Consider the following 24,008-nt stretch of genomic DNA (forward strand, 5'->3'; position numbering starts at 1 on the left):
TATTTTTTTTATCCAGAACAAAGAGTTTATGTAACATTTGTAATTAAAGTCTTTATTAATTCAAAAGCACTAGAGATAAAAGAAAAGGCCTCCGTCACACCACCTTTGACAGTCAGAATCAACAAATACAAATCTAGAAATCAAAAGAGCTTACTTAGATAAAGTGTACTTGTATGAAATATCTTCTAACATCTGCACTGACATATTCCTATGTGCGTAAAAGGAAAACCGCCTATGCATCAGGAAGTAATCAGATTACACCAAAGTGTAATTCCTGTCTACTAAAGGAGAACTTTAGAGTTAATATTGCACTGCTGTAATGCTGGGGCAGATTCAAGAGAGATCACTGCAGCAGAAGCCAAGACACTGGTATGTGTCAGATTCAGAAAAACTTTATTTGTCCCCAGGGGGCAATTTAAAAAAAGGCACGTAGAGAAGGCAGTACAACAATGACTTAAGAAATTAGAGATAAGTAACAAAGAAATAGAGATAAATATATATACAAATGTAGAGCAAGTAATATAAGAATAAAATGAAAAGAAAGGGGGAAAAAGACAAACACAACTTATTAACATACTAGTGCAAGCTTCAAAGGCATTGGATCCTACATTTCCCATAATGTTGTGGAAATTTCCAACCCAAAAAACTACACTGGAATGATCCTTTAGAAGAAGCTCTGATGTTACTCAATATGGCAGTAAGCAAGAATAGTAAATGAACCTTCACTGAGCTCCATAGAAACCTTCATAAGACCATTAGTACTAGTAAGAAAAGCAGGCAGGCTTTTCCATATTTTTGAACAACATTTTTAAGGTAACACAGAACTTTCTTTGTTTATAATGTGTCTTTATTGACATAAAGGGGGTTCCACAGGTCGAGCAGTCATGGAGTGAAGGACATGTTTTCAGTCTACTACAACATCCATGATTTACATGAGCATTTACTCTATATTTAAGGTATATTTGTTAAAATATGTTGGCCATCATACAACAAAACATAGTATTAGAAGTATTGTTGCCATTAAAATTGATTTTTACATATGAAAATAAAAATGGGAGCTAGTGTCTTGAAGGAATTCTCCTCTGTAACCGTGGACATGCTGAGTGAAGCTCTTAATGAAGTTCAGACTTCCAGTATACAACAGGAGAGCTTACATCCCTGTGCAATATCACATTTTAGAAATCTTTTTTAGTACTTTGTATGTATGTCTTATGTCTTTTTTTGATGAAAGACTGAAGAATGTTCTGTTATTCTTTGGAGACTTTTTTTCAGCTGTTCTTTGCTGGAGGAGTTGTGTTACACTTGTTTTCTCCTGAGGCATTCTTTTGGATTCAAGCCAGCAAACATACTTGGCCCGGTCATAGTTTTCACTTCTTTCTTCCTTAGAAACTCTTGTGTGATTTTGTTAGTGTGTTTTGGATGAAGCTTCTGCAGACTGACAGTCATCTTTATCTAGTATTTAGTTTTATCCATAGGCATCCACTGTGCCATCTATAAATGCCATCTCCCAACATCTTTTGCAGTCCTGCAGCCCGATATCATGGCACTCCTGTCTCCGTGCTTTACTGTCAGGACTATGCTTTCACTACAGCAGTCCTGACTAGGTTCACGACAAACATGCTGGATTTCATCTGAGCCAAACATATTTATCTTGGTTTCAACTGATCAAAGACTGCACTTCCAAAATTAATTCAGCTTCTTTTGAAATGCGTCAGCAAATTGTCATCTTGCAATTTCCACCCGAAAAACAACAACTAAAGATGTTTTTCATGGCGCTTGTCCGTAGAGATTGATGTAAACATTATCCCTCCCACTGTCTAAGCTGCCTGTCTGATTTGTATTGATAACCTCTGTGCCACATCTTAACCACTTGCCTGTCTTTTTTTCTGAGGTAGAAGGTGCAAGTAGTGCACTGTCTGCATCATTTTGGGTGGACGACCACTGCAGCCCTGATTAGTGGTACTATGGGTTGTTCTATGCCTCTTGATGCCTGCTACAGCTGTAATTTGAAAGATTTTTAGTTGCTTAAAGATATTCCTGTGTCCTTTTCCATCTATGCAAAGTTTCACAATCAAGCATTTTGTATCCTCTGGCAGTTCTTTTCCACATGGAGCCATGATGCAGACATGTAGACCAACACTACCCATGTGTCCAAAATTTAGAAAGTTCCGGTCGTTCATGGCTCATTTTATAATCATTTTCATGTAGTCAAATTGAAAATCACAGGTGTATTCCATTTACTTTCAATGATCACAGGTTTTCTAACTTTGCTGTATTCACTTTTGTTTGATGCCTTACTTTGGGGCCTGTATATTCAACATAGTCTTTCTCAGGTACTTGTTTTTGATTGCTCATTATAAGAAAAAAAAACTCTTCATGTAAACTTATAGAGGGGTGACAGTATTTTAAATTATCTGACATGTAACTAATGAAACACAGGAATGTACCCACCTCAGTTCAATACTGCATGTGAGCTTCTCAGTGCAGTTTCTTTGTCCTGTAGCTCCCCTGGTGGACAGTTTGTGCTGCAGATGCGGGTTTGACACTAGATGGCAGTGACGCGTCTGTGACCGGAAATCTACCGCCGCCAAACACCAAAGAAAAAGAAGCGCAATGTTGTCTTCCGCCGCCTGAGTTCACGTGGAGCAGCGTGAGAATTCCGTACCTACCGGGAAAAAACGCACAAAAATGACGCAGCTGGACGGAGTAGTGTAAGTTTGACAGATTTCACAGTGTTGAAGTATTTGTATATATCTCCTCGAAAGTTAGTTTGTCTGGTGCTCGTTAAATTGGATATGTTAAGGCTGCTAAAGTTAGCCTAGCATGGTGTCTGTAAGCTAACTCAAACTGCTTACAAAGTAACAGGGTCTTACTTACACGCTTTTATCTTAAATAAAGTTTATTTTTTTCAGGGTGTCTTTGTTCGTTGTCGACCTTAAGCGTGTCATTATCCAGATTTAATGTAAATCTCACAGTATGCTGGTATCACGTATGTATTTCAAAACTAGAGCTTCCTATCAGTTACAGTGACTGAAATGCAGGATCTGAAAGTGTAATGACAAAGATGAGTTAAAGTCTAATGCTGTTTAGATTTATACTTGTTTGTGCATTTTGACTGGTGCTGTTTGCTTCTGCATTGTTGAAGTACACGTGTAAATCTATATAACCTGTAGTTTTACATGGGATAGATAAGTTTCTTTGAGGAAAGTTGAGTATTCAGTGGTACACACATATCACACATTGTATATAAGTAAAACATTAAAGGCGCAAAGAGTGCTAATGCGTTACAGCAAAGAATAAGTATACAGAATGAGTATTACTTCTTGATGACCCATGACTATTGCATTAACTTGATTATATTTATTAGTCTTGCATTGTTCAACAGTTAGTACAACATGTTTCAAGAGCTCTTCAAAGGTGGTTTACAGTCTTTAGGAATCTTTAGGAAGAGCTTTACCTTAAATCCATGGCTAAACCTAAACCCTGCACACTTTAACTTGTGAAACAGTTTCTTAAAAATTTTATTTACATCTATAAAAAGAAAAAAGTGCTATATGCTTCTCAATTACAATAATGTGATTTAAAAATAATAAGAAATTAAATCATTTTCTGATTGGTCTGAAATGCTTTGCTGTATGTGGTTGAATGGGAGGATGGCTGTGCTGTTTAAAATCAGAGAAATGGTTCTGGGGAAAAAACTTGTGCCAGAAAAAATGTTGTTGCTGGATCTAAGTCCAGTTCTGTAAGTGTGTGTGTGACACTTTAACAGGCTTCACTACTGGTTTGTAAAACTGGTTAGCAGATTGAATATTACTTTGTCATTGTTCTTTAACCTATTGTGGTGTTTCTATTTGTCAGTCAGCATACACTAATGCCCACATCAACACATCTACAATAAGCTAATATTTGCCACTCCAGTAGCATTTATATTCATATAGCTAGAAATAAATCTAATGTTAAGTGCAAAGGAACATATTTAGTTTCTTTCCTTTTTACTGAAAAATAATTGAGAATAGTACAGAACAGTTGGTAATTGAAAGCTCCTCAAAGCCATGTTTAATGCAGGATAACTTTTAATGCCTTTAAATGCCAGAGATCAGAAATATCAGGGCAGATAAATCTTTTTTCAGAGACCACTTCATCTCAGTGATGGAAAAGCAGAGGAGGTATAAAACCAAATGGCCAAATTCCAGACATGTTTGGAAAACATTATGAAAGACAAGTTTCATAACGAGTCACAAGTTGTGACTTTTAGCAGCCTTCTGTTTGGCACAGTTTTTTGTTTTGTAGCACTGGAGTTTTTTCCATTTTTAAAATGTGTTTGTCTGTGTTCTCAGAAAACCCAAGTCAAAACGCTCAAAACGCTTCTTGGAGAGCAGAGCGCCCAAACTGACGGAGGATGTGAAGAGCGCTATGATCATGAAAGGAGGGAACACCAGCCTGACCATCACACAGGCCCTCAAAGACATAGTACGTAATCTGATGATGCAGACACCGATGAAAAACTGCAGGCTTGAGGAGTTTTATAGAAATGGATGAATCACACTGTGGTTTAACTTGTGTCATAGTTATTTTAGTAGCTCTTTTATCAGATCTTCTTTCTTGCAGTAGGATAGCTTAGAATACTGCTGATTGTCATGTGAAATTGCCAATGAAACAAAATAAATCCAACTTTAAAAAATGGAAATTGCTTACAGAGTCAACAGTTTTATAATTCACTGCTGATACAGAATTTGATATAAACCCATGCATGACATAAATTTAAAGGGCGATTATGTGGTGCTGCCCATAGGTTAGTGGCCAGAAGATGCCTATTAATTAAAATAACAGTAAAGTTTATTACCCTGGTTTCCTGCTTGTATCCTCTGGCTGACCTGTACGTGATTTGTTGTTTTGTTTTCCTGAAAAGACATGAAATGTGACCTGATTAGCAAAAGCAAACAAACAATAACACAGAAAGGCTTTTGCTGTTGATATAAACAGTTTAAGTTTAGTGCATTAATATAAGCAAATGTGTTTCCTGCAGTATTCCCTGAAGAAACCCAATGCTGTGCTGTACAAAAAGTAAGTAATCCAAGGAGATCATTAATGTGATAAATGTATCTGCTTTGTTTTCTCCAGTTTCAACTTTTATCAGTGACAGAACCTGGAAAGTCTTAAACTCGCCAAGTCAGTCACCAGATTTACACCTGGTTAAGCACTTTATCTGCTAACATCAACTGAAGGTCTTGATGCCTGGAACGAAGATACCAAATGTTTCATTTCATCAGTATTTTATAGACTTCACAACCAGATATTAGCCTAAATCACTTATTTCCTTTGGCATTCAATTGTTAACTTACATTTGCGCATCTGAAAACAGCAGATTAAAATGTTCTAAAAGTAAAATAAAAGCTGAAAGCCAATCTTTACCTTTGTCTTTTTTCTGTGATTTGATCTCAATTTAAATGCAATCAAATTTTGTTGGAATATTAACAAACTTTTGGAGGATGCTGTATTAAATATCCCACAGAACAGGGTGATGATAAATTGTCTGACAGAAACTTTGCTCAATCTAGTTAATGTCAGCATGCTAAAGTTTATACGTGTTTTTCCAGAAAGAACATTACTCGGCCGTTTGAGGACTCAACATCACTGGTGAGTTTAGTGGATCACAGTCCAAATAACTTTATTGTTACTGATTTTTTTCACATTTTTGTGTTTTATGACTAATCATTTGGAATACTTTAATAGGAGTTCTTCTCCAAGAAGACAGACTGCTCTTTATTTCTGTTTGGCTCCCACAACAAGAAGCGGCCCAATAATTTCATATTTGGTAAATTCTGACTTTCTCTCAGTTGTAAAGAAAACACACCAGCTAGTATCCAGATTGTATGTCTGCTCTATATGTTTATACTGTATTTTATGATCATCACATGTTGATTGTTGGTGTTCTTGATAATAGAGAAGTAGCCCAGTACTTGCCAGCTTAAAACAAGTATGCAAATATAACTCTAAAAAATATTCTTTCTAACGCTTTTGATTTCAGAAATTTCCAGACTAAATGCTGTGTAATTGTCTCCTATCTGCAGGTCGTCTGTTTGACTTCCATGTGCTTGATATGATTGAACTTGGAATTGAGAAATACGTCTCCCTGAGTGACATTAAGGTAATGGTTGCAGTTATACTGTGTGTTACGTGTTAAAGGAAATAGGATTTGCCATCTAAATTATCAGTGAGACGACAATATCCTTACAGCTGCAAAATATAATTACATTTCATACACTCGAAAGTTTGTTGGAGACGTTTTGCTGCTCATTTCATCTCCTCTCCTATTCATCTCTGGGCTCCCAAAGCTTCAGCTTTTACAAAGTAATCCCATATTCATAGACATTGTTTTATATTTTTAATCAGTTCAACTTCTGTCTGTTTCATTTCATCACACTGTATTAAGCATCTGTGTTTTTGTTATGGATATCTGTGGTTGTGTTAAAGTTGAGCACTGATGTAGACTGAAGGCACCAGTTTATTTAATCTGCACACAAGCGGGTAAAAATGACAGTGTTTAGACACAGGAGCTGTTTCTGGACATTTAATTCATCCACTCTTGCTGTAGCTCTGGTTTCACATTTGTTGGTTTGGAGTCAAGTGCAGATGTGATGTTACCAGAACTCATAACCTCAGTGTGTTACTGTTTGTGTGCAGAATAAACAAGTGAGATATTATTGAACTTCACTAGTTTTTGTAGTGTTTAGACAGACCCAGACGAGAGCTACAGTAGTCTGTTTTATTTTGTAGTGCATAACTTTAACATCACTTAAACACTTCACTCTTTATTTACACAAGTGCAATATCTACTGGTAACGTTTAGTAGGAGGCAATACCATGTTTCATGTTGCTGCTGAGTAAAGCCTAATCTGTGGTGCAATATTACGTTAGCATTTTAGATTTCTTTATCCATTCATGTTACTTACAGTGTGTCATCTCTTTTATTCAGAGTTTATAGTAGATATACACTACTGTTCAAAAGTTTGGGGTCACTTATAAATGTCCTTATTTTTGAAAGAAAATCAGTTTTTTTAAAATGAAGATAACATTAGATTAATTAGAAATACAGTTTGAACGTTTGATTTTTAATGCAATATCTACATAAGGGTAGAGAGGAACCATCACTCCTGTGTTCTAATGCTACATTGTGTGAGCTAATCGTGTTGAAAGGCTCATTGATGATTAGAAAACCCTTGTGCAATTATGCTAGCACATGAATAAAAGTATGAGTTTTCATGGTCTGGGTGACCCCAAACTTTTGAATGGTCCTGTATATGTATTTTACATTCACAATGTTGTTGATTACAGAATTTTCTGTTTTACATAATATTTACATTTCTGTGCACTAAGAGTAGTCGTCCTTCTGATTTCGTGGCATGCAAAGCTTACAATGAAGGTTTTGTTTAATATGCTTGCACCTGGCATCCTCACTACTCCAGCATTTTAGAACCCCAAAAACTGACACTTTTGGAAACTTTGCTCCTCCTGTTTCAGTTTGAAAACTCTTGGATGAAATGATGAAGCAGACACTCACACTCACTTTGCGATTGGCTCTTAGTTGCTACATGTCTGTCCCTGGTTTGTGTCATGCTCATCATATTCCCGTTTCCCAGAAGACATCAGCCTGTGCCACTTAATCGAGCAACTGTCCCACCTCATCGTAGATCCATGCAAAGAAATCTCAGTTTATTCTACACACAGCCAGTACAGTGAAACTGCAAATGGCTCGTTAAATCCGTTGGCACATTCAGTTGTACTTTAAAGTACAACTGAATGTGTGCTACTGGCAGAAAAGGCTGTTTGAAACAACTTTATCTTATCTGGTGCTTCTGAATGGCATAAACCACACACAAGTAGTTAACCTATCTACAGCCTGGTTTCACAGGATCAGATAACAAAATCTCAAGTTCAGATACCATAAACCAGCATTTAAGGGGAATTGTATTACTAAAACAACTGAACCAGCTTGAACAGGTAAAGCTACAGTGGTTCTCTGGGTTTCTTTTTTTAAAATATGTGAGCCACACATGCAGAGTTTGTCTGCATCTTTTAAATTGCGTCTTAATTCCTAAAGCACAGACAGCAGAAACGTTAATTTTGGAGCTTATTGATCCTCCGGTATTTAAATACTGATCCTCTGGGTTTGCCTAATACCAGGAGTGTGGTACCCATCCCTACTTCCCATAATTGCGGTGAATTCTGATAATAAGTTTTTATGCCCTAAAATTCTGCTTTTGTTTTTCTGTTCCAGACCAGTAAATGTCCAGAAGGCACAAAGCCGATGCTTGTGTTTGCAGGAGAAGCTTTTGATACAGACAACGATCACAAACGTCTGAAGAGTCTCCTCATTGGTATACACTCACGATGCTCAAGGAGTGTGCTGATATTCACATGTAAATAGTCTTTGGATCCCAGTCATTTCCTTTGCTCTCTGTCCCAGACTTCTTTAGAGGTCCGACTGTGCCTGCAGTCCGTCTGGCAGGTTTAGAACACGTTCTGCACTTCACTGCCCTGGAAGGGAAAATCTACATGCGCAGCTACAGGTACTGAAATTAAAATTGTTTAGGAACTTCTGCTTTCATCTCTCCTGGAGAAATTCAAATTTTTAATTCTGATGTACGCCAGCCACTCTCACATTTTCTCCTCAACAAGGTCTTAATTTATTGTGTGATTGCAGGTCTCTGTTGAAGAAGTCTGGTTGTCGGACGCCGCGGATTGAGCTTGAGGAGATCGGGCCGTCATTTGACTTTGTCTTAAGAAGAACACATCTGGCTTCAGATGACCTGTACAAGTTGGCTCATAGACAGCCAAAGGCCCTGAAGGTAAATATCGCCCAGACAGAATTCCTGGACATCTTACATGACTCCCTCGGCCTTCTTTTGATCGGAAAGTGGTAATAGTTGAAAGACAAAATATAGAATAGATGGAGGACAAAATCCTAGCTTCTTGTTTTGAGTAAAAATATATTAAAAAGTTGAAACTTTAGGACTTCAGCTGTGAAATCAAGGCGATACCTTCTAAAGTTCCAGACGTTTTAGTATAAAATTCCAGCTTTCCTGGTTAGTATTTCCTGGTAGAGCTTCAGGAGGAATAATAAGATGTCTGCTTCATTTGTCTAAACCAGACATTTGAAGCCTTGTATAACTTTTGAGTAAACAGTTGATTTTTTTTTTCCTGCACAAAACCATGACTGGAATTTGTCAGCCATCTTTTTGAGGAAAATCTGTTTTAGTGTTTACACAGGGATCACATTACTGTTTTAAGGTAGACTGGAACATCTGTAATTCTTTCATTCTGTAACCCATATTCATTCATCTGTTCACATGACAAAACTTTACTGAAAGTACATTTTATCCACGGCAATGACCACTCAAAGCTGCACACAAAAATACCAAATTGTTGGAGTGAAAACATGGAGAGATCATGCTTTCAGTTTCTGAATGGATGATACAAATATTTGTCCTGAAGATGGCGCCAGAGGAAAGAACATAAGGTTCCCTTGATTTAAATGCTCAGCCCCTGGACAGTTACATTATAGAACTATGCTTATTCAGCTTATTTCTATGATGTAAGCTATCACCTTTCTGAGCTGTGTTTGCCGTGAGGCTTTGTGCTAACATAATGATTAATTAAAAAACTAATACAGAAGTACAGTACAGCGTTACAACGTGAACCGATATGTCAAAAAAAACCAAATTTTGCTGCCATTATTCTAAAAACTGCAATCATGAAGGGAGGTGATGTTTTTTTGAGAGTCATTGGTGGGTAAATGGGGCGTCGGTTGCACAAATTGGCAATTTTCTTTGTCACTGATTAACCCTTTGAACTCCAACCATGACTAGAAGTGGAGAGGGGTCAAAGATGTCTTTTGTGCAGTAGTTTATATGAGGCCATAAATCATCAGAAAGAAATAACAAGGTGAGTTACTTTGAATGTTTATTTTACAAAATTTGGAAACATCTGGGATCAACATGTGCAGCATTTTTGCCCACAGGTGTTACAAACACCGGAAAAACTCTACATACTGTCAATATTTTACTATTTCTGTTTTTATTTTTTCCATACTTGTCTCCTGTTTGCTCTCTGTAAACACTGATTGCAGTTCAGCCATAAAAGTCACTGAGTTTTTGTCACGTGACTGTTGGTCACAGCTGAGTTACTAATGGCTTCACGGTTCCACCAGGGAATGCAGAATTTTTATTTTTCTGCAGAATCTAGACCGTACAAATGGTTTATTTTTTTGGCATATTTTTAAATAGGACATGTCGATTAAAGTAAATGTGATAAAATATATCTTGATTTTACACTTAGATTTTAAAAAAAAATAAAAAATTCCCATCTGAACCATGTGTCACATGATTATTTTAAGGATCATTGAAAAATTGAAAATCCACCCATTCTTTCTGTTTTTAGTTTCGTAATGTTCTTTTTTGTTTGAGGTTCAGAGGGTTAATGTTGATGCATCCTTGAGTAAATCATTAAAATACCCCCGTATGTATGACAAAACATCTGGTAAAAAATAAAATCTGAGAATAAAACTTAATTTCTCAAACTGCCATATCTTCTTTTCTTTCTACTGCAGCCCAAGAAAAAGAAGAACATTTCCCATGATGCCTTTGGTACCAAGTTTGGCCGAGTGCACATGCAGAAGCAGGATCTGTCCAAGCTGCAGACACGGAAGATGAAGGGCCTGAAGAAGAGGAAGGGGGAGGTGGTTGTAGAAGATCAGGACGTTCAGGCAGCAAAAGTGGCCAAAGTAGACAACTGAGGCTGCTTTTGATTCCTGTAAATACAGATTTATGTCCAGTACTGGTCCGGCATCGGTCTCTGTCCGTCTCTTCATAGGACTGATGATGTGTTTATCATTGACAGCTTTTACTGTCAAGGACTTGACATTAGAGGAGCCTCCAAACCAAAGGAATAAAGATCCATTATTCCTTCCCCTGTTGTTCTTTTTCATGTGGCATTCAGATGTTTTTCTTTGTCTGCACAAACCACATGGAAATCATAAATCGTCTTAGTCCAACAAATGTTATCTATTGGCATCATTAAGTCACTAATCTTGCCAGGAAGCCGCTGATGAGTTGAAAAAATATCCGCCTGAGTGTCATCTGAAACCTGCTTCAGTGAAAAGATCCAACTCAAGGAAGTTGGATCTTTTTAACGAAGAAGTAAATATAGTCAGTGTCGCTAATTCTCCTATATTTGAGTGCCGAACCTGAAACATTCCTTCTTCCATTTTAACTTCTTGTGTTTTTGAACGTTTCTGAATCCTCAGATTTTCAGAATATTTTCAGATGACAGTTTTTTGCTCTGCTCTCTGACTTTTGGACCCCAGTGTTTATCATTAGTAGAAGATTGTTGGATTTTTTATTACTTTATTGTCAACCATTATGAAATAACAATGGATTATTGTTTTAATTAGGAAGTCCTTGTAATTTGCAGACAGTAACCTGGCATACAAGGTAAAGTTTGGGTATATTCTATCATCTCCAGCAACATCTTACCCACTTTTCTTTCATATTCTGCTCTCTGCACATAACCTTCTGCTTGTCCATCCCCCACGCTTACCTCGCAATTTGTCTATTTGTAGCTGTTGTAAAGGGGAAGTAGGAGCTTTCTTAATGGCAGTAAAGGGCAAACATCAGGATGTAAATTTGTCTTTGTTGCAAGTCCTTCAGAACTCGTGCTAAATTTCGGGGGTACAGAAGACTTTGAATAACTGCTGTCATATTGCTCATAGATGCCAAAATACCATCGACAGGGGCAGGGCTTTAATGGATTTGATCAATATTTAATCAGTTATGGCCTAAATATGTGTAGATGTCCACTATTTGTAATAATCATCACAAAACATAGATAGGCCAGATATCTTCTGAATATGCAGAAGGGTTGTGGACATGAGCAGAAATCTTAATTTGACTGTTATTTTATTGAGAATGCTGCGCCAAATAAAAGACACAAAAGAGGACAAAAGGGTAAATCACGGCCATATGTGCGTTGATACAGCAGGGATTCTATTACAAGAGGATATTTAAAGGAGTAGCAGCCTGTATTCACCACCACACTTCAAGGTGGGGATGGTGTGTTTGCGATGGTGTTCAGTGTTTGGTGTCAAACAGACTGATGGCTGGAAAAAGTTCAGTTGTAGTTTCATCAGCACAAGAGTTTTCTCATTAAGCATAGTCTCTCATAAAGGTTAGAGTGGTTCCCTGGTGGTGGAACGAGTTACCAAACTGTTCGATCTGCGGAATCCTTCTCAGTCTTTAAGAAAACATTAAAGACCCAACTCTTCATGGAACACCTTTGCACTTGACAGACTGTTAAAAGGAAAAACAAATCCTATTACCTCCTGCACTGCCTGTAGGCATCAGGTTATTTTCTCATGACGAGATCCTTGCTTGTGTTGTATCTACTCTCAGATATATGTTGCTTTGGGTATAAACATCTGCTAAATGAAACTAGAATTGTAGGCAATAGTTGTATGCAAAGTCTCTTCCATCTCAGCTCCTCTGAGGGAGTCATCGGTGTCTTGGTGGCCTCAGCCATTTTCCTTCCATGTCTTAATAATGGATTTAACTGTGCTCTAAGGAACATTTAGTGACTTGGAAATTTTCTTGTACTTATACCTTGATTTATGTTGTTTGATAACTTTTTCACAGATTTGCTTAGAGTCTTTTGTCTTCATGGTGTAGTTCTATCCAGCAGTACTGATTCAACAGTGGCTGGACCTTCCAGGTACATGTGTCTTTATACTACAACCACTGACACAATGTCACTGTGCTCAGATAATCTCCATTTCGCTTACTGTGTTCCTTCTAGCACCAGCTGGCTGCATCTATGTTGAATTAGGTGAGTAACTTTAACGGTGGAGAATACTGATGCAATCATTTATTTTACATTTTAGATTTTTAAGTGATTGACATTACAGAAATGTGTTTTCACTTTGACATGAAACAATCCTTTTATAAAGCCAAATCAGTGTTGAAAAGCAACAAAGAATTTCCAAGAGGGGTGAGTATTTGTTAAACCCACTGTAAAAACTGCTGCATTATATACTGTTGAATATACATTTCAGTGACAAATCTTAGATTGCTACCAATTCAATGTAAACATTTTGCGGTTTGTCAGAACTATTTGATTGTATGTGGTTGAATGAAGGTGATTATGCTTTTTAAATGTGTCTGCATGGGAACAATGGATGTAGAGAAATGATTGTGCCAGAGAAATAGCAGTTATTGGATTCACATACACATTATGTGAGGCCTATTAATGGGCTTCATTGTTGATTGTGTTGGATGGCCTGACTTTGGCTCTGCCTCTAGCCGTACAGCATTATATTCCATTATATTTTTAACTGTCACTTACTTGTCACGGGTCAGAATTTCGTTTTTTTCTTCCCCTTTAGAGAATTAGACATTTCCACCATAAACTGATGCAGAAAAAGCAGAAGTTGATGCACAAGCAAGTCTCATCAGATACAGCATCAGAGTCCAGTTAAAGTGTAAAATAAACAGCTCATTTACAACAGCAAAAATGGTGATTGGGAGGAAAGAACGGCCATCCCTCAACACTGTCGATGAGAAAACTGTTGAAAAACATCCACAGAGGATCCTGAAAGACCCATCACATATTGATTTTCAGACCATTACCTTCAGGCAGACCTTACAGAGCCTGCAAATACGAGAACAATCGTTTTAAACCATCCTTTATTCCCACTTCTGTCACACCGCTCAACAAACAACAGCTCATTCTCAATTCTTGGTCTGTCCGACCACATATTTAATCTTCATGGATACCTGTTACTGTTGACACAAATATTTACATAGATTTTTTATGAATGTGGGATGTGAAGTCCTCCTTTCCTGCTACTGTAAGATTTTACAACCAGCACTGCTGTCAGTGGAAAGACTGACAGATTTGAATCTGGTGCATGCATCTACACATTTCAACTGGGCATTATTAACATCTTACACATGTTAAAAAAAATGAACAATGTCAATTTCTCCGCATCTACAAAATATGCATGCAAAATCAGAATTTTCTACCTACACAAGATTTTGAGCAAGATAAGAAGATAAGATAAGCTTTATTGATCTATTGCAGAGGAAGTTTACATGTTACAGCATCTAGATATAAATTAGGCATGGAAGAAGAAAAACAATAAATACAAAGGTGAAATAATGCCAAAAAAAAAACCAAAGATAGAATGAAGAGACATAGATGCAGCTATAAGTAAAATCTATCCAGTATTTCTTATATTAGTATTTATACTTAATAGAAGAATCTGTATAATATTATTGTTTTTCATTATTAATATTGCATTAATGTGCAGTATCATTGTGCTCCACATCCAGAGGAATTTGTAAAATATCAACAATAATTATATGTATTTCTTGTATATATATATATATATATATATATATATATATATATATATATTTTTTTTTTTTTTTTTAATTTTTTTATTATTTTTTTTTTTTCTACTCTTTTTTTTTGTGTGTTTGTTTTTGGCACTGTCCCCTTTGCTGCTGTACCATTGCAAATTTCCCAGCTGTGGGATCAAAAAAGCTCATCATATATGTATAATTTTTTAAATTGAAAGGCTTCATATATGGTTATATATATATATATATATATATATATATATATATATATATATATATATATATATATATATATATATATATATATAATGTATAATATAATGTATATAGTTCATTGTAGTTCATTGTGTACCTTCCTGTGCACTTAGGTGTTACTTTCTGTTGTATCTGAGATGTGTCTTATGTTAGTAAATTCCCCATAATGCAGGAAATGATGTGTTTGAGGACTTTCTATATCACCTACCTAATGTCTGCCCCTCTAAAATTAAAACCCTTATTGTATAAGGGTACAATAAGGGTAACAACAAAGACGTGTTTTTTTTTTTTTTATTTTATTTTATTTTATTTTATTTTATTTTATTTTATTTTATTTTATTTTATTTTATTTTATTTTATTTCATTTCATTTCATTTCATTTATACATGTGCAATGTTGTTATTCTCCACGTCCAGAGGAATCTGTGCATTATCTGGACTATATTTTGAAAGTTTTCAGTCCTTTAAAAAATGTTTTCAGTTCATTCTGAACAGATTTAAGTAATTTTGGTCAATCTTTAAAGTCATTTTGTTCATTTTGAAATCATTTTAGGAAGATTTTTGTCATTGCTGACACCTTTAGTGGAATTCTGGGTGAATCTTCTGCAATCTTGGATCATTTTCAAATAATTTTAGACAAAATTTGAGTCGTATTGAATGGTTTTTAAAGCATCTTGGACAAATTTGTATCATTCTGCAAATTTTCAGTCATTCTGGATGCTGCAGAAATGTGCACAGATTCTAGAATCAGTCAGATGAACAATTCAAGGACAAATTCTTGCTTATTCTGAACCCGGCATAAAGAGAAATAACAAAACGGAGTAAGAGTAGATTGAAAAACCTGACTGGGTTTGCTGTGTTTCTACCCTCAGAACAAACCTGAGTTCTGTCTGTATGTTGTTGTTTTCAGAATGCAGGAAATGATGTGTTTAAGGACCCTTCCACATCACCCCCTGAATTTAGGAATAAGTTAACCTGCTCCCCTGGCTGAAGCAGCACTTACTGTGTGTTTCAGTGCCAGCATTGAGTGTATATGAGTATCCAATGAGCTGCAGGATGCCCTGGAGTCCCGCCTCTCCATACTGTCTATTTATAACAGAGCAACTCCATCTATGACAGTTAACACATGCTGCTGCATTACCAGCACCAGCAGACCTGCAGCTCCACCTGACTGAGTGCAGCTCCTCTCTGACCCACACAAACACCCTGAATTTCAGTCCTGTTGGAACCCTTAAACACATCTACACTTTTAAAGAAACTGCCCTTAATTGACTTCTGTCCTTGACACGATGACAGAGGGGAACAACTTACCTGCAGGTGATGCGGCCGAGACCAGCGTCGTGCCGGTGGAGGAGAAGCGTCCGGAGGAGGCGGCGAATGAGAAGAAGGAGAACGGGGACAGCAAGGTGAACATCACGGAGAAGGCGCCCGCACCGGGGGAAGCGGAGGAGGCTGAGTTTGTGCACCCAGAAGGCGGCTGGGGGTGGGTGGTCATGCTGGCTTCCATGTGGTGCAACGGCTCGGTGTTCGGGATCCAAAACGCCTTCGGGCTGCTCTTCCTCTCGCTGCTGCAGGAGTTCGGCTCCGTGGACGACCAGGACCTCCGCTTCAGGACAGGTGAGCTCCGGTTAAACCATCCTGTGTGGTTTCAATAAACCGCAAAAGCATATATTTAATTCAAATTAAGTTCCGTCGCCGGCTCTAAAGTGTGCCTTTATGATGTCTGAGCGGTTAATGGCTCTCTTTTCCGGAGCAAATCTTGCTCATGGGACACATTAACGGCTTCCGAGCGGGGAATTGAACCAGCAACCTTCCCACCTACCCATTACACACATATACTATCCCCTTATTTAATTACATTTTCCTTTTTAAAATCATTTTGTACCTTGTTAAAACAAACTGCTTTTCCCTTTAACCTTACTGTACACAGGAATGAAGTTAGTAAGTTAGCTAACGTCTGCTAGCAGGCTATACTATGTGTCGTTTCCTGGTGAGGAAGACAACAGACAGAGATGCATGACAGAAAGGCCGCTCAAACAGGAAATTGCGTTTAAATCGCACATTTGCCGGCTTAAATGTTTGTTTACTGTGACAAAACCAACCGTGGTGGCTGTAAAAAGGTTATATTTTGTGTGAGAAACCGACTTTGTGGTCCCAGTGTGCTGTAACTTTGAACTGCTGCAGATGCTGCTCTTTAATTAACATTCAGTATACCATTGATTGAACCAGCTCCACTGTTATGTAATATGAAGTTATTCTCCATTTCCGAAATCACCGAGGGAAGTGAACAAAAGGCAAAAAAAAGTCAAAGTAGTTGTTTTTAACCCACTGTGTACTGCTTTTGCTCATAATACTTGTTTACATGGGTGTAGATTTAGGATTGGTTGTAGGGGTCTTAGCCCTCTCAATAATTAGACTACATATATTTGTTCTGCCCTTTTCCACTAAGTCTTCTGCTTATGTCATGACTTTTACTTGTGAAAAATATCTGTAATATTACTAATAAATGAAACAATCCCTTACAAACCAGGTCTCCACAAATTACATTCCTATACAACTAATTTGAGACACGTTTTCTGTCGAATATGTTTGCTTGTACCATATCACAAATAAGTTTGTGATCAGCATATGTTTTCCATTCATTTTACTGGTTTACTGTTGCTACTTTTCGATAGATGAGAAGGGATTTCTCACCCTTGTAATCCAGAAAATGGAGGAGAATATGAAATGAATGAAATGAAATACGTTGTGTAAGGGCCGTATTTTGACCCAAATCATGACATTTTTCCTTAAGCTTCCGAACTCTAACCAAGCTTCTAGCATGTTAAAGTATCTAACAAACCATGATGGTTTCCTAAACCTAACCAGGTAGTTTTGGTGCCTAAACCTAACCAGAAACTAAGTAAATATAGAAGTAAACAGTAAGAGAAAATGAAACTTGGAATGATGGTTTTCTCATCCATCACAGGACACAAACCATGGTCTTCTGGGCGAAAGTCTGGTCTTTCATTTTTTTCTCCGTCCTCCCTTTCAGCTTTCAGACCTGGACTTTGTGGCTCTTTCAAACTGACCATCTTTACTAAGTCATCACGGTAGACAAATAACTTTTATTTTGAAATGTAATTACATTCCTTTGAATAGATAGTTGAAAATGCAATTTGGTTGTATACAAACAATTTTGTGGAGACAAGGTTGCTCTCATACAGAAACAGGTCTTTCTTCAGCACTGAGTCTTTACTCTCAAAATCTGATTCTGAGTCTATTGTGGAAAATGTAATTTGATCTTTACATATTCCATTATTTTAAATTGTCACTTGGGGTGTGTAATACAAAATAAGTCTGACATAGTTCAGTCTATCTCACTAGATGTAGATTGCATGCATGAGCTTGCCATTGGCTTTCTGTCTATCTGCTATCGTCGTGTTACCATTTTCAAAATTCTTGCACTACAGAAAACAAACAGCCTCAGGTCTAGAAACCTGCGACAATGAACATTTAAAGTTTCACTGAGGATTTGGATGTCCAGTAAGACAGCCCTTTTAGTTTCTTCAACAAATTGGCTGTATTTAATCACAGTGCTCACCTCCCTGCATGCAAATGTTTCACCAAAGCAATTCCTTATCACTAATTTAAGTAAGCACAGAAGCCGCAGCCTGCGCTAGCTACAGTGTTTTCTACCCGATAACAGAATTAAAATGAAGTTCAGCCAGACCATTGTAATATGCAGGGTGCTCTGACTGAGGGAGCTTTCTTTGGTAGCCAGATTTTCTTTGTCAGGCTATGCCCAGTCTCATGGAAGGGTGTATTTGATGAGTCATTTGACTCTTCTATTGCACAAAATAGACCATTAACATGTTACCAGTTTTTCATCAAGCAGAACAGATTGTTATAGAGTGCTATGAAGAATATGAAAATTGATTACAGAGTAAATCCCTGCTACTGCAAATGATGCAAAAGAGGACTACAGGGTAGATAACTGTTAAACTTCTAACTACATATGTTTATTTTGCCACTAATGCAACCGTTTATTTTTAATATGACAGCTGCACATTACAGCACTCAAACTGCAAACTTCAGACATTAAACATATCACTTGAGAAGTGCATTGAGGTCTAACATTGTCCCAATAGATTAATCACATTTTTGCATTTTCAGCACTACCAACTGAACGCCTACTTCAACTGCACAGCCTCATTTAGTTGCATTACTAATGAACGGCTCAACAGGTTGACAGATGCATATTTTGTTGACAGTAATGTGTTCACTCAGCTAAGAATCTACATCACTCAGTAAGTTCAGGAGAAGAATGTGTAAAATGATGGTATGTCTTACAGCTGATTTAATTTCCAGACTTTTCACAGAACCTCTCCCAGAGCAGGTTAGCTGGGCAGTATATGCTGTTATTGAGATTTAGCAGGTATTAAAAGAGCCACCTTTGTAACATTCAGAACTTAAGGCTCAACATATCCATTAGTCTTGCATTATAATACAGTCTTCTGTTGCCTGAATACGGTGTTTTCTGTTGCATAAATTATGTCATTTCCACCATAAATTGATGCAGAAAGATGCACCAGAATGCCAGAAATGCTCACAGTTTCATGGATGTCGAACCCTCTCCTAATGTGTCCCCCATGATGTTCAAATGAAACCTACACCATGCTTGTACTATCTCATCAACTTATACTTGTGTCCTTTTTATTCTTGTTCATCCGCTATTACATGGTTCAACGTGCTTCTTGCGGTGCAAACCAGTAAGTAGCTGTGTAGGATGCTAAAAGCTTTGACAATCTATCTTTACACCCAATCTTTCTATTTTTAGTCATTTTTTTGTCTACATGTGGGCAGTGAATACGTGAATAGAAACAATGGAAGACTCTCCATCTTTTTCTGCTTTTGCTTTAATCAGCAGCTTGCTGAAATCATCATGTGGATGCTGCAGATTGCAAAGTGGGGGGTCAGAGTCAAGGAAGAGATCACATATAAAATCCCTCTCCCTTCTTTGGGTTTGTGTGTGAGAGACAAGGACTTACGCCATGACTAATGACCCTGTGCTGTTCCGCTGTGATTGTAACCACCTGTTGTTGGTGCCGCTGTTTGGCAGATGAACATGGAAGAGTAGAACTTCATGTAAACTTTTTTTTTTTGCCAGTGTAGGCCGTAAAACTGTCTAGAGTTACATTGAATTCTTGGCTGCTTTTGCCAACCTGTGTGATCATTGTACATTGCATTTTAATAATTGTTTTCTAGCTATACCCCTGAGGTTTGTTTTGAAAGGCAAAAAATGAAGCAGATGTTCTCAGTTGAACAACATCTTTATAGCAGCATCTTATTGCCAACAGCTGGAGTTGCAATGCGACAGTGGCCTGTAACTGACACAAGACATAAATTCACACTTTTTCAGAAGTGTGTAAAAAAAAATGAGAGCAACATGAGTTCAGTTTGGTGAGTCTTGAAATTCATTGCTGGAGTGCCAGCTTTGTTTAAAACCCCAAATACTTCATCTGTGGGTGTTTTGTACTGAGGGAGTACAAATGCAACTAATTTACCTTTTCATTGATTTTTTACAATGAAAATTCTTTTCAATCTGCACCAACTATCTAAAGATCCCCTATAAAATCTACTATAACACAATACATTTTCTGTATCTCTCTCAATAAATGCAGCTGTTTTATTATTGCTGCTGTTGTAGCGCTGTCTAATATACATATACTTCGCTGCAACTCAATCCAGTGTCCACCCACAGCCACCGCCCACTGCCCTTCCCCCAGTAACCTAAGTTCATCGGCACTACGTCTTGATGAGTGATGTCTTCCCCCAAGTAAAGCTGAGACAACTGGACGAATGTGGGGAGGAGGGAATGACACTTGGACTCCAGACTTCACTTATGCAACTTCCGCCAAGGGTTTCACTCCTTTTTTTCTGTTTTCTGTAATGCTTTCATGCAAAAGTATAACTACAATCTAAAAACAGAAGTCTGGAATGCAGTGCATCAACCTAGATTGATCATAGTGAAAGTAACTGAAATGAGAAAAACAAATGAGTTACGCGAAAAGGTTAACATTTTCTAAAATCTCGGATGAATTACAACTAGCTGAAGCAAAGTAGTGATTTTTTTTTTTTTAACTTGAGGCAGAACACATTGTGCCTTTGAAGTTTGTTCAAATTCAGCATGTTATGTAATCATTTAGGTCTCTCCAAACCTTTGAACTTGGGTCCTTTGGGATCAATTTGGTCTTGATAAAGTCTTGGCTGCCTCTGTGGTTGGAATCAGATCCACAGCTGCCCCCCTAAGACATATAATGCATAGACCCACATCTACTACTGCTTTTTAAAGCCAAAACATCATCTTACTTTTCACTTTGCTTGCTCATTTTTGACAAAGGTCTGCTGTCTGAGGTTCCGTGTTTCATTTCCATAAAGTCTCTGAAGAAGCTTTGTTTTAGCATGTGTCTTGAAATGAGTGCAGCTCAGTATCCAACAAAATTTGTTCTTATTGGACGATTCTGCACCCATGCTGATGTCAGCGTTGATGCTTGAAGTAGTGCATCTTATATTTGGTGAGGAACAAAGCAAGAGGGGGGAGGTCGGGGCGGTGGATGGGTGTGGCAAGTTCATGTCCAGTCATAAACCTACAATTAGCAACAATCTTTTCATTAGCCATTACCATAGTTTTTCCCAAAGTGTAAAGGGGCTGCAACTGTTATTTTCACTGCTGATTATTCTTTTTGTCATTGTCTAGATTATTTTTTATGCTCTATTGTATTATTATATTAACAGACAATTATGAAAAATGTCAATATATGTTTCTATATATCCAAGATATCCCCCTCAAGTCTTTTGTTTTTGCCCATAACCCAAAAATACCAGAAAATATTCAAATTTAGAAAGTTGGAATCACAGCAGTCGACTCTTTTCTTAAACAAATTCTCAAAGCAATTATTTGATTATCAGAATGTGATTAATTTAGCAGTTGACAACTTCATGATTAATTGTTGCAGCTCAACTTAAAATTGTATGATAAAAACTATAAAAATCAGTGGTGCAAAACCTGAGCTATTGACCTTTTGAAAAGTACTTTTATTTTCCTTTCCCAATGCAACAAGCCTGCTGATAGTTCACTTGTAAATTGGAGTCAACTGGAGTTGGCAGGAGACAGCCGACACTGACATCCCTTTTATTATACTCCACAAAACGCGTCATGCAACTTTATTCACATATGCAGTAGCACTCCCCAAAACCTGTACATAGACTGTACATTTTGGATATTAGCTTGTAAGTTGTGCTTTAGTGTTTGCACTAAACCCTGAGCCTATTTTATTTCACAAACCCATCATATTTTCCTTTACAATACTGTAGTTGGTACAACAGACAATAAAGAACAATAGTGTTAGACATTCAAAAACAAAACAAAAAACAAACATTGCTGTTGAAGTCAATCCAGGGTTTCAAAAAAAGCCGCAAGTGTCAATAGCATGTCTGCCAATTGGATTCCGACCTTGCAAGTCTATTTTTTATTTAACACAATTAATTTAACAACATAGCAGCCAATAGTCTTAGCCAGTTTTTGTTACATCAATTCACCAAGATCAAGATGCTTTACATTTTGAGACACAATTAAAATAGTTCTGAATGTAAAAAGTAAAAAGGGCCTTTTCGGGATGACTACGCAAGATAACAAACAAGATTAGTCAGACTCAAGGCAATGAGTCTGTGCTGTCTTATTTGACAGAAATCTATCATTTCCCCATCATTTCTGATCATTTTATAAACAAACAGTCAGCTTGAGTGAATGGAATCCCAATTAAACCCCCCAAAATGGGTAAAGGAAACTTTATTCTCAGTTCCTAGCATTTTGGAGCTACTGTGTTGCTTTTGGTGCTGGATAAACTTAATCTCATAAAGAGTTGCCATTTTTTCTCTTATCTTTATGTATTCCCTTTACATTTAGTTCTCTTTTCCCTGTAATGTTGGGTCAACTTGGTTTGTCTCGTGAAGGCTGAAATTTTATCTGCCATGAACATTCCATTTACAATATGTTCTCTCTTGTATCCTTTTAACGTTTTCTGTGTGAGAGCTGCATCATTTCCAACTGTCGCTTTCTGTCAAACCTCTCAGTCCATGTTGCTTTGAGTCACTGGGGCAGAATTCCAATGAGTTCATATCAGGGACATTGTAGTGTTGGAGTTTCCTGGGTCATTCTTCTTGTTATGTCATTGTTTATGTTTCACAGGCTGCATGCTTTACTTGGCAAGTCCATCAGACAATAATTTTCTTAGACATGCCTGTCAAGAACACTAAACTTACACTTAGACACTTTGGTATGAGCCTTGGCCATTCTCTGAGTGTGAAGTCTATATCTGTATTGTACCCTCTGCAAATGTGAACAGTGCATTTCCTGCTATACCTTGTTTTTCCTGCTCCCGTCCAGCTGATGACGTGAGCGAGCATTCTTTTCCCAAACCTGCTCGCCTGCTCCCGGAGAGAACGTGAAGTGCTGCTTCAACCAAGCCGTCCACTCTCTACAGCAGGTCTTCCTGTCGTGAGAGGAGACCTGAGAAGCATTAATTGGGTAGTTGAGTGGTTTTGGAGTTAGAACGTAGAGGAAGTGCCGAGGATGGCAAGAGGCGGCTGGAGGGCCCCTTCACTTTGACAGGCCAGAAAGACTTGATAAACATCATGAATCATTATAATGGGATCCCCTTCCTTTCTGCGTTGGTATTTTTGTCTCAGTGAGTTGAGGACACAGATGGGGATTTTTCATTGGCAAGAATAAATGAGAATATGACAAACTCCATTTGTAAAGACCCTTTTCAACTCTGAATAATGTTTAGCAAAGACCTGTATTAGGACAAATAATTTGATCACATCATCTCTCATAATCATATTCATATGACTGAAATGGAGAGACATATGTGAATAGTATCTCACATAGCAGCTTTCATAGGACTGAATTGAACAACATCCTTGTATTTCTCAATGCATCTATTTTGTTTACTTGGCAATAAAGGCCTGAGGATGAATACAGAATTGCATAACTGGAAATGAATAAGCTAGTGTTGTGACTGAGGCTTCTGCTGCTTTGGTTTTTAAAAGTTCTCATTGTTGACATTATAGAAATAAACAAGCTGAAGTTCCCCTTCAAAGTTTAATACTTAAAGATACCATATACAAGTTTAATTCTTTGAATCAAATCAATATTTTTTTTTTATAATTTTAGTTGATTAACGATTTGATTGTGTGTCAACCATTTTACTTGCTCGAACTTTATTAATTTTTTTCTCTTTTTGTCGGTTGGTTGGCAATTTGAAGATGCCACATTCAACTCTGGAAACATGATTTT

At 37.3% G+C, this 24,008-nt stretch overlaps 2 protein-coding genes across 2 annotated transcripts in view; both read left to right on the forward strand.

The window, feature by feature from the left end:
• Positions 1 to 2,552: 2,552 nt before the first annotated feature.
• Positions 2,553 to 10,968, forward strand: rpf2 (ribosome production factor 2 homolog). The gene is made up of 10 exons (XM_023295445.3): positions 2,553 to 2,711; positions 4,338 to 4,470; positions 5,027 to 5,064; positions 5,598 to 5,637; positions 5,734 to 5,815; positions 6,072 to 6,148; positions 8,279 to 8,378; positions 8,468 to 8,570; positions 8,705 to 8,849; positions 10,610 to 10,968. Exons 1-10 carry the CDS (start codon positions 2,689 to 2,691, stop codon positions 10,793 to 10,795), a joined length of 927 nt encoding a protein of 308 aa, XP_023151213.1. The 5' UTR covers positions 2,553 to 2,688; the 3' UTR covers positions 10,796 to 10,968.
• A 4,816-nt stretch (positions 10,969 to 15,784) lies between these two features.
• The window catches only part of slc16a10 (solute carrier family 16 member 10), a 42,576-nt gene continuing 34,352 nt past the window's right edge, over positions 15,785 to 24,008 (forward strand). The window contains 1 exon segment of the mRNA XM_023295444.3: positions 15,785 to 16,285. Within this exon segment, the coding sequence (XP_023151212.2) occupies positions 15,958 to 16,285 (328 nt within the window). The 5' untranslated portion in view covers positions 15,785 to 15,957.

Source organism: Amphiprion ocellaris, chromosome 12 (assembly GCF_022539595.1).
Source record: "Amphiprion ocellaris isolate individual 3 ecotype Okinawa chromosome 12, ASM2253959v1, whole genome shotgun sequence".
Taxonomy (NCBI): domain Eukaryota; kingdom Metazoa; phylum Chordata; class Actinopteri; family Pomacentridae; genus Amphiprion; species Amphiprion ocellaris.